The sequence below is a fragment of the Anthonomus grandis genome, chromosome 6, assembly GCF_022605725.1.
Source record: "Anthonomus grandis grandis chromosome 6, icAntGran1.3, whole genome shotgun sequence".
NCBI classification, from domain to species: domain Eukaryota; kingdom Metazoa; phylum Arthropoda; class Insecta; order Coleoptera; family Curculionidae; genus Anthonomus; species Anthonomus grandis.
Genome location: NC_065551.1, coordinates 1,811,614 through 1,823,919, shown reverse-complemented (window position 1 = coordinate 1,823,919; position 12,306 = coordinate 1,811,614). Strand labels below are relative to the sequence as shown.

The window sequence follows — 12,306 nt, the reverse complement described above, 5'->3', positions numbered from 1 at the left end:
ATCTTGCAGTTGACGAACAAATTATTTCTACAAAAGCTCGATCAACCCTAAAGCAATATAACCCGAAAAAACCTCAGAAATGGGGTTACAAAGTATTTGTATTAAGTGGAGTATCAGGCTTCAGCTATGATTTTGATTTCTTTTCTGGACCAACTAAGTTGTAGGCTCATCAACCAGATCTTGGAGCAAGTAGTAGAGTCAGTTCCAAGGAATCAAAATTACAAAGCTTTTTTTGACAATTGGTTTACGAGCCTTCCACTACTTGTTTATCTCAGCAAAGACGGCATTTTGCCTCTTGATACTGTTCGGAAAAATCGAATTCCAGATTTTGATTTTCCTAAGGAATATGCAATGAAAAAAAAAGAAAGGGGCATGGTTGTTAAAAAGTGGCTCGAGTGGATGATACAGATGTGTCTGTAGTTTCGTGGTTTGATAATAAAATAGTTACTACAGTATCAACCTATGTAGGCAGTCAACCTATTTCTGAGGTGCAGAGATTTTGTAGAACGGAAAAAAAGTTATGATCCCTCGTCCAAAGTGTATAGAAGTATACAATAATTATATGGGCGGTGTGGATCTTTTGGATTCCATGCTAGGCTATTTATTACAGGATACTAATAAGATCAAAAAAATTTTACCTGAGAATTTTTTTTCATTTCCTCGACATGTTATGTTGTAACAGTTGGATAATGTTATTTGCCACTGGCTGAGTTCAAGCTTGGATTGGTGGAAATTCTAACAAGATCTAATGTAATATCAAAAAAGCGGGGCAGATCTAGTTGCGCACTTCAGCCACAACTAGAATTTAAAAAAAGGAAATATCCTTTTGCGCAAATACGAGCCCAAGAAATTCGTCGCGATAATGTGGGCCGTCTTCTTGAGTGGTATGAAGATCGCCAGATATGCAAATTTCCTGAGTAAGGGTAAAACCCAAATTACATGTGAAAAGTGTAATGTCAGGTTGTGTTTAAATAAAGATCGAAATTGTTTTCGCCGTTTTCACGTGGAATAATTAAATATTCTTAAGGTTTATATTTAGTTTCAATATTTTTTTATGTATTTATCATGTTTTTGAATAAATACGTTTTCTGGTAATTTTTTAATTTTTTTTCCTATGGAAAAAATTACTATGGCACATGTCAAAAATGTAATTGTTTTTCAAAAACAAAACATTATTAATTTTTTTAAATATATTTCTACTTAATTTTGCGGCATAAACTATTACACATATTTTTTTCAACTTAAAATAAAAAATCATGCAGTAAGGGGTTAAGTTGAAGTAGTATTAAGCACTAAGTAAAAACTAATAAGTGAATTAAAATTTAACAATTCAACAGTTTGCCATATTTAAGATCCTCTTGTTATCCCTAAAACTTAATGATCCTTTTAAAAGCCTAATATGTAAAAGGATGACATCTGGTTCCAATAAATTACAGCTAAGGTCTACAGATAGGGTGTGTAAAATAGCACGGAAATTTGATACTTTTTTTTCAGAACGATATGGGTATAGTTAAAATAATAAATTGAAAGATTTAAAATAGGAAATGCTATATTTTTTCTAGCAATACCTTTATACAACACAATGACAGTATCAACTCCGGATGTTAAATCATAATATATTATTGTTTATTTATATACCTTACTGAGTCGTATAAGTGCTTATTTATCTCACTTAATGTTATCTAAACTTTGGGGATTTTGCCTTGGGGCCACCGATAAGTTAAGATTCTAGGAAAGGTCCTTTATCAAAACTTGACAAATTTATGTTTTGAGGACGTATTATCATAAAAACAAAGAATTTTTTTGGGACTAGTAAAAGTCTGATTTGGGTTGGGCATGATAATTTATATGAGTATTTTTCATTTCTAAATAAATAAAAAATGCACTTGTTTACGGTTTTCTACCAATTTGTCTTGTTTAATTGAAAATCCAATTATAAAAGAAATTATATTTAAAAATACACCAGAAACTTCTGGCTCTAGACTGTCACGATTTCCTTGAAAATATAAAACACGTTTTTCGCAATAAAATTTTATATATATACGACTACGTTATCTTGACAGGGGATATTAATATATCATTATGTTAATTAAGTTGCCAAAAAACTATGTGACAATTAACAGAGTTAAATTTTAAGCAGTGAAGCCAACTACAGTTGATATTAACTACAGATCAATGAAGATTGAGCCAGATTGAAAATATAGAATGTAGAATTTCGAGATATTTTGACTGAATGTACCCACCACTTGATGAGTTCGGTTCATATAGCGCATATATTCAAATAAGTGGGTTATTATTACTTCTACAAAAATTATGTGAAATACAATTACCATTATTATTTTTCTCCTAAGATTAACGGTTTCCGAGATATCTAGACTAAGATTAGTTGGTTGAACACATTTACCCAAAAAAACTCGTTTGCTACCAATGATTTTGTAAGTCGCTTTTTTATTCATTTCTCTTATAGGGTCAACGGTTTTCAAGCAATTTCGCCTAAATAAACTCACCACTTTATGGCTTTGGTATAACTTCTCATTTTTCCAAAAAACTGGTTTGCTCTTAGACCTAGTTAATAAGTTTTCATTTTTCTAAATTGATTATTATCATTTTTCTCATAGGACTAACTATTTTCAAGATATCTCAACAAGACGAGTCAAATACAGTGAATCCCTAGTTCGAAGGGCGAGTAGTGGTTGACACTCGTAGGTGCTCTAATGTTTCTGCTTTAATTTGACAGTATATGTATTGCTCGTTGGTTTTCCTCATTTTCTTAAAGTGGTGCCTTCTGTGAAGAGCTCAACGACTTAAGATATTCATCTTTTTTGTAGATTAAGGAGCTTGTACCTTTTTGCCAGTCTCTGCCCAGGAGTATTTGCCTAATAAGGCTGGTTCTGCTTTTTTTCCATAAGAATACAATTACAGAATGATCTGATGACACAAAAGCCATTTTCAGATCAAAATGTATTTTTTTTTGTTGAATAAATATATTAACGCTTAAAATATTTGTTTTATTTTCAATGGATCAACGACGAATTTAAGCTAACTTATTTCAATTACATATTAACAACTATTTAAATTTCGCGCCAATATTCCAAACTTTACTTCATTGAACTGATAACTACTAGATTACTATCGGCGATACGGTTTCCGAAAGATTCTCGCCAACCTTCGAGACGTCGTGCGGTGTAGCATTTGTGTCATTATGTAGACTGTATCCTCTAGATACTACAGAATGGTTCAGATCCACAGAAAGTCTATGATATATCACAGACAAGCTGGTCTTCAATTTTCTTGTGTTCTGTGCCTTCATATTCTGGTACTAGCCAGGAGTTCATTTTGGAGGATACAAGCGCAGGACAGTTTAGGTGTCTGACAGGATATAAATCCTTGCACTTCTTAGACTTTACATCTTTAAATTGGAATAATGTATGATGGTATGGTATGTAAATGTGTCGTTAATCACTCCTCGTTTTGTGTATACCTTGATTGAGTTTCTCCACTTCTTTGGTTCAATAATATATATTTTCAATATGGCTCAATCTTTGACGAGTCTTAAGTGAGTAGGTGCTCTAATGATTCTGGTTTCGTCCTTTGATTCCTCCGTTTTCTTGAGGAGATGCGAGGGGCAATTCATGACCACATATGTTATTTCCAGACAAACAAACCTCTGAAATCGTTAAAATTACGCTGTTTTGTCCATCACCCAAAGCGTAAATTAAGATAAGAATCTACCAACAGTTTGGTAGGCGTTTATTAAAAAAAAGTCACGAGTCACGAGGCTCATAATACTGCTGTGGCTCTCTTGGTAATCCCTTCAATATGTGACTGTCATGTTAGTTTTCTACGATTTCTTTTAAAAGCTCTATTATTCTTTTTAAGTGCTTTATGCAATATAGCTTACGCAAACTTACGGAGTTGCTTCGATGAGCATTTGGTTTATAAGTAATTATAGTAGTATAATTTTGCATTCGTTTTCAAAGAACATTGCCATGCTATCCTCTTAATATTTTCGCCTGCATAGCCTTGAACTTTAAAGTCTGCTTCGTCAACCTTACCAGTAGGTCCATCGACAGCCTCTGTTACAGATGAACACCTGGTAATTAAGTATATTAACCAAATAGAAAGTAAGGCTAAGAAAGAAGATGCATTATTTGTCGACCATTTTGCATAAATCTTTACCAAACATTATACATTTTTGTCAGTTAGAAGGGTATGTCTAAATGAGTGAAAAAAATTTAAAAAAAACAGCGTCAAAGGTATAAAGAACTATAAGTTGTTAATCCTGTAAATATTATATCACTTTTCTCTAAGATTATCTCGAACTACATAGAATCTGCTGGTATTATTTCTAGCTGTCAATCAGGTTTTAGTAAACACCGCAGTACGATAACCACTCTAGTAAATGTAACTAATGAAATAAGATCCGCCCAAGATAAGAACCAGAATACACTGATGGCTTTATTGTAATTTAGCAAAGCCTTTAACACGATACGTAGATGAGTTACTTTTAATAAAATGTTGTTTTTCTGATCAGGTTTTAGGCCTAATTATCTCGATAACGAAATGCATAGTGTCTGTATTATTAAAGAGGGTATCGGAAAAATGTGGCAAGCTCTTGTTTTCATTGTACGTTTCAGTAAGTTTTCAATGTAATTAAATTGGTGATTAGTGATGAAATTAACCAATTCCAAGGGAAAATTTGGACACTGCTTACTTAGCAGAAAAATCAACACCAGAGGTGTGCAGATGAAAGGACCATGCTTCCACGATATGAGAGTGGAAAAGGACTTGCAGACTTAGGTAAACAGCTAGACCAATAAGTTACTAAGAAATTAGTTTTACGGAAAGTGTGCTGTATCACCTCTCGACGTAGCTATATGCCAAGTTGATTAATTCACCCCACTCAGATTAAAAGAAAATGACATTTAAATACATCATTAAACAACAGCTAAAAAAACAGAGCTGGAAACAAAAATCCGTACAATAAATGTGTACGGATCAAACTATTGGCTGGTCTCAGGATCCTCACTATTTTAACCTACATGTAACTATTTAAAATTTATAGCGAAAACTGCAAGTTTAACTACTGTTAAAGCACTTTTTAAAGCGGGAACCTACTGATCCTTTATGTTTCCGACACATCTCAATGTTGCCAATATTCTCAAAAATTATTGGAAAAAATTGTTAAAATAGATACAAAAATATAATCCATAAAATAAAAATGAATATGGCTTTAGGAATAAGGGCACTACTAGTAACGCCATTTTTATTCTTTTGGAAAGACTGTACTTGGGTTTTAATAGGGACAGATGCTGCGGTAAGGTTTTGCGATTTTCCTAGATCATTTGAATGTGTGGATCGCGGAATACTATTGCAGAAGCTTTCTTCTTATGGATTTAAAGAATGTGGTCTTTAATGACTCAAATCATATGTATTCATAAGAAAACAAGTTTGTTTTAGTTGGTGGGTGACATGGGTTTTGATCTGTGCGCACCATTGATTATGGGGTTCCGCAGGGGTCAGTGTTTGGTCCTTTACTGTTTCTTGTTTATAGGAGCGTTAGCGACTATATATGTGTGTTACGTCCAACAGTTAATAATTAAAAAATATTATTTTTTTTCAATTATTCTTTTTAGCGAAGGGTGCGGTACCACTCCAAAATCAAAAATTAGTAAAAAAATGGGTCAAATTCCTTTCGCTTACGAGAACTAAAATTTAAAGCCTTTAAACTATTTAAAATTTTCAGGACATAAAGGTTATTAGGGTCTTATGGGCTGTCTACTTTTTGGACCAGATCCGTATACAGGGTGAGTCGTTATACGCAAATAAATTGAGTAAAAATAAAATTAAAACTGCTTGAGAGGTCAAGCTTTAATTCGAATAAAAAAGGTGCTTCGGCGAAAATGCTTAGTTTTATAGGGAAAATGACATATTCGGAGATTTTTTTTGAAAAAAAATTTTTTTACGAATTCCAGATTTTTTAGTTTTTTGGAATTTTTCGCTAAACGGTACTTATTTTAAAAAAAAGTTTTTATAAAAAAAAACCTTCATTATTTCTCTTTTAAATGCCATATAATCAATTTTTTTGTGAACCATAGAGGGTGAGCAATAAATAACTTTTCTAATGAAGATCCAAAAATCATATTTTATTTAATAACTTTCTAGTGACCCTACCTGGACTACTTATATTTTCAGGTCTTAAATACTATAATAAGCCGATTATTTACGTGTAATTAGAAGTCTTCTAACACATAGAAAATGAAACATCATCCATAAGATCCCAAGTTTTGTTTTACAACACATAGAATTTCAGAATTCCAGCTATATTACAAGTACAGAAAAAATTCGTTTTTCTCAAAGAAGTTCATTTTCCTCCGTTTTTTTCGTTAAACAAGACCACAAGGGTGAAATGATCCAATATGGCCGCCAACAGCAGGTACGTCGACATGTTCTTTTTTGGAAGAGTGTCACAGTTTCGTTAAATTTTCAATTAAAATTATTCGGAAGCTGTCAATTAAGGGTACCGATTAATCAGAAAAACTCTGGAATATCTGAATATGTGCATATCAATTGAGGAAATTCTGTAGTGCGACCAGGAAAATTCGGCAAAGTTTTGACGTTTTAAAAAAATGCCATTTTTTCAACCAAAACAAGGTCAAACCAAATTGGCACTTTTTATTCATTTAAAAATAATCGGATTTATACACGGTAGATCGTATTGATTTATTTTATTTAAAATATGGATTTAGATATTAGGTGAGTTTTATTTTAAAAAAATGCAATTATGGATTTCGTATTTGTTTAGGATACAATTAGCAAACTTTGACAGACAATTGACGTGTGAGTTTCAAGTCACGTGACTACTGTAACACTTTTGCGATTGGTTCCATTGGGTTGATAGTTGATATTTGGGGTTTATTTAGAATGCAATTAATAAATTTTGACAGATAATTGACATTTGAGTTACAGGTCACATAACTATTCTAAATTTAGTATTTGGATTTCGACTTTATTTAGGAAGCTGTTTAGGATTAATATTGATTTGACCCCGTAATATAAATTATCCGTTTCGATTAGTACTGGTATATTGTGGGACATAGGTATTGTTAAAAATATTTAAAAAAACTCCACAATCCATTTTAGACTAAGCAGCAGTTCTTTTTCTCTTCGCAATATAGTTTTTGCTTGACACTTGTGAGAGTAACCGCTTCTTTTAATTAGTTAAATAGTGTATATATAAAACAAAGAGAGTGTGCTCAGAGTTGTACCAGGAGAAGTGAGGAGGGGTCCCTCGCCGTATGAAATAGCCAGATCAGGTGAGTGGAGTTTTTGGTTTTTTTTTAATTCAATGCAATATTGGCGAGTTACCGCATATTTAAATAACTTTTCATACAGTCCACTTATTTCCAATAATACAAAACAGACAATTACTAAATTGAGAGCAATTACTAAATTTTAACAGATAATTCACATTTGAGATACGGGTCACGTGACTATCGTAACTATTTGCTAGTGGTCCGACTGGGTTGAAATTTGGTATTAAAATTCAAAAATTTAATGAATACATTTTAACAAATATTTAACATATAATACACTATATTGACATACAACACGACTATATAACACATTATGGTTCTTTAAAGCACGATACCCCAAAAATTAGTCCTCTCTTTCCTTCGCATATAAACTTTGGCCCTCCCGATTAACCGACTCAAGTATATATGATAAATTTAGTTTTTTTAAGAATTCCTTTAAGGCTTTTCAGAGAGAAGACTTAAACTTTCCCAATTGGTTCCCATGGACCATAAGTATCGGAGCCAAGCAACTATACTTGTTTATTTGAATGACCTACCTTTCATCAGCATGAATGGATCTATTACATTGTTTGCTGATGATACCACAATATTATGGCTAGGAACAAATAAAATAACACTACATTGGGAGAAACAGTTTAGAAGGACATAATTAATATTAAAAGATAATGAGATGCAAACAAGCTTACATTTAGCAAGACAAATTTAATTATTTTTCGAGGGGATATTGCAGGTCTTTCATTAAATGAGAGACAAATCGCAAAGAAAGACTCCACCAAATTTTTAGGTATTCCCAAAAGTGCTCTTACGAAACATTTAATTATCTATGAGGGAACCACATTTTCAATCACTGGCTTTAGAATGTAAGAATACATATTAGTAATTACAAGCTGTTTAGTAAATAAGTTAAGACATTTTTATTGAGCAAGGCATATTATAGCTTTGATGAATTTTATAAGGACTAGAGACTACTGTGATGAAATACTTGTATTTTTATCACACTTGTCTACTTTTTTATATTATGGTAACTAATTTGATTGGTGATATACCTAACGTTAATATATATAAATTATTATTTGTCTTGGTGAATCTTGGTTTTTGTATTGGTTTTATCATTTTAACGATTTCAGTTTGCGTATTTTTTTTTCTTCGAACTTTAAAAATGAGGGTCTGCAGAGAAAATGTTTAAATACCACGACCTAGAAGTTCTACAGAGATAATGCAGATGTACTAATCAAATTTTTAACCACAAGAATTGTACCAAAAAACCGGATGGTAACATAAGGCTATAACTAAGGCTCAGATAGATAGTATCAGAAAGATACTATTTACAGCTTGGATTGTAAATGTAGAACGGTTACTTTTAATTTCAGATGTAAGGGAAAATTCGTTAAGCTTTATCTCGTTTTTCTTTTTTACAAAAAATTGAACAATTTAGCATATTATTTTCTTGATAACTTTCCTAATTTTTATGTTTATGACTTCAAACATTGGCATTTTAAATATTTGTAACTGCTTAAAAAACTTTCAATACTTAACTAATTAATTAACGATAAACCAAAGCTCATTTTCTTGCATTTTTATTTTACATCATGAATATCTTAGAATTTATTTATTTATCAAAAAAAGTTCATGAAACACTTTTTGTCTTAATTGCCTCTTTCATCCCCCTACGCAAAAACACACATTGACAATTTAAAACTTTCGATTATCGACCTAAATCGGTGCGCACTGTGAAAGAATTCGTAAATAATCTCATGGCTTGCACTATTTGTCAAGTACAGTAACTTTGCAAATATTCTTATAGCAAATTGACATATTGGAGAGTGTTCGCATTTCAATGTTTTGAAAATTGGTATACGACATTTGGCGTTATTTGCAGCAAAATAAAATTCGTCTATAAAAAGTATTTCAAAACAAGAATAACCAATATTTTATCAACTTTTTTTAGCTACTAACGCAATTAAAACAAACATCTATATCTAAGTTTTAAACTATTCCTACCTTGTTTTTTTCTTAATTTCCTGCCTCTAGCCATCTTAACACTAATCTTGAATAAAACGAAACAAACAATATCACAATGCGCTCCTCAGTTGCATCTTCGTTAAACACATTCGAATACCAAAAAAAAAACAACCGGTCTCCAGTTTAACGTTCTAATTATCACTAATATCACAGACAATATTACTTTAAAAATCCAAAGTTTGTTTTGTTGATTAACAAGTTGTCAATGTGTCCGTCACGGATTCATCGGAACCCCTGACGAACATTTGTTTTCCCAAAAGCGTTCACTGATTTTCCTCCGCATGCGGCTCGTAGAACCAAAACGATTATAGGCAAGGACGCGCGCCAAATACGATACGATATACGATGTGTATATATGTAACTTACACGTAACGTTTGCGCTTTACGTTCTACGTGCGACTGGGGATCTCCGTGAGGGAATACAGGTTGTTATAGTGGTCAGAGTGAAAAAAACACGGCGGCAAACGGCTTGACTCAGACTTAAGCTGAGTCCGTCTGAATATCTGAGTGGGGATGGGTACTCTATTGTTTTGGGTACGACAGACGGGCGGTCCGAGGTGGTGTCAGAAAATTATGTATTGGTCGCCCGGTCTCCTCGTGGTAATCACCTAATTAATAGGTCTGCCGAAAAAAAAAATGTTATTAGGTACTGCGGAAACGTTTAGGTTTAACGAGACGGTAGGCAGACGGACAGAGCTAATCGTGATTTCTTTTAAACCTTTTACTATCGGTACTTACAAATTTGAATTAGTTACATACAGGGTGTTCCCAAATTAGTGAACGAAACCTTACCTCGGTATTTATTACAAAAATAATCTTACTTTTTTCCTATAAACATATATCGGCAAAAGTAACTCTTGGTCGGTATCTCTAGGAGCCATTTTCGAAAATAACGCACTTAAAAATTACGCATCATATTATTTAAAATAACAATTTTTATAAAAACTTAGTTGCAGGCCTTGAAACAAAATTAAGAAATAAAATTGCAAACAAATAAAATTACTAATTTATCTGAGGTAATATTCAAACAAATTTCCATTTTCTTGAACGCACAACCTGAACCTTTTTCGAATGTTTTGGGTTCATCTAAAAACTTCAAATCCATTTTCTTTTATTTAATAATAATAATAATAATAATAAAATAATAATATTAATAATAATAATAATAATGATAATAATAATAATAATAATAATAATGATAATAATAATAATAATAATAATAATAATAATAATAATAATAATAATAATAATAATATCTCCTGAGCTTTTGAGGCAGATAGTGGAGAATTCCTTCAACTGGAAAGCAGCTGGTAACGACCGAATTTATAACTTTTGGTACAAACGGTACGCATTTAGCTCGTCATTTCAACAGATTTTTGCAGGAACCAACCATAATACCAACTTACATTGCGCAAGGACTAACATATTTGCTGCCAAAAGATAACGATACCGAAAATCCTGCAAAATATAGACTATATCATCTGCCTGTCTACAATCTATAAACTGCTTACAGCATGCATTGCAAAAATAATTTATAAGCACTGCAAAAACCACGGAATTCTCGCTCTAGAACAAAAGGGCTGCATTAACAGGTCTCAAGGATGTAAAGAACACTTACTTATAGACACTGTAATTATGGAACAAGCAATACAGAAGCAGAGAAACTTATACACCGCCTTTATAGATTACCGTAAGGCTTTCGATACCGTTCCACACACTTGGCTGCTTAAGGTCCTTGAGACTTATGAAGTCGCTCCACCGCTTATCAATTTATTAAAACATATGATGGTTTTCCGAACCACACAGTTGAATCTTAACTGCAGAAATGAAACTTTAGCGATTGAGCCTATTAAAATACAACAAGGCCTTTTCCAGGGAGATTCCCTGAGTCCCTTCTGGTTTTGTCTGGCTCTGAATCCCCTCTCCCATATGCTTAATCAAAGTCAACATGGATTTACCGTTAAAGATAACAGGGAAAACCTATATAATATTACACATCTAATGTACATGGATGATATCAAAGTCTATGCTGGGACATCAACGCATGTCAACTCATTGCTGCGAACCATTGAAATATTTTCCCACGACATTAAAATGAGCTTTGGTATCGATAAATGCAAAACTCAAACAGTTATCAAAGGTACTACAACACCAACAACTTTGAATTACAAGATGGTAGTCTCATTCGGGCTATGGAAGAACGGGGAAACTTATAAGTACTTGGGTGCACATCAGTCAGCCCATAGGATCCATAATCAGGGATATATCAATCGTCTTAAGCAAATTTTAAAAACTAAACTGAATGGTAAGAACATGATTAAAGCGGTTAATACCTACGCTATCCCTGTCTTAACGTATTCTTTTGGAGTCATTAGGTGGACAAAGACTGATATAGAGGAGATTGAGAGGAAGATCAGAACAACCCTCACGACGTTTCGAGCACACCACCCTCAGTCAGACATCGAAAGACTTACTCTTCCCAGATCCAAGGGTGGCAGAGGACTAACTGAGATTGGTTTTCTCTTCAAAAAACAAGTAGCAGATCTTCAGAAATACTTCCTCACTATGAGGGAAACCTCTTCTCTTCATAGAGGAGGGTGCTAGCGGATAACGGATACACACCCTTGAATCTCCGTGCAGGTATAGCAGAACACATTACTGTAACAAGATCAGAGCACACAGCCATTAAAGTTAACACATGGAACCAGAAGGCAATACACGGAAAGCATCCCCACGAACTTAATGCCGAACATGCCGATTATGAAACATCGAACTACTGGTTGACTCGTGGAGATCTATTTCCTGAAACTGAAGGCTTTATGATGGCTATACAAGACCAAGTGATTGCTACAAGAAATTACCTTAAGTACATTACTAAAGATAAGAAAGTAATCGACGATCGATGTAGAAAATGCCTGCGCGTACCGGAGACAATTCAACATATAACATCAGGATGCACATCTCTATC

At 33.1% G+C, this 12,306-nt stretch overlaps 1 protein-coding gene across 3 annotated transcripts in view; it reads right to left on the bottom strand.

The window, feature by feature from the left end:
* The window catches only part of LOC126737170 (bone morphogenetic protein receptor type-1B), a 450,789-nt gene that overhangs the window by 45,180 nt on the left and 393,303 nt on the right, over positions 1-12,306 (bottom strand). The window contains exon 1 of one of the 3 annotated variants that reach the window (XM_050441934.1): positions 9,318-9,759. The exons of the other annotated variants lie outside the window; for them this stretch is intronic. Within the exon in view, the coding sequence (XP_050297891.1) occupies positions 9,318-9,351 (34 nt within the window). The 5' untranslated portion in view covers positions 9,352-9,759. Of the gene's footprint in view, positions 1-9,317; positions 9,760-12,306 lie in introns of those variants that run through there. 3 annotated transcript variants of the gene reach the window in all.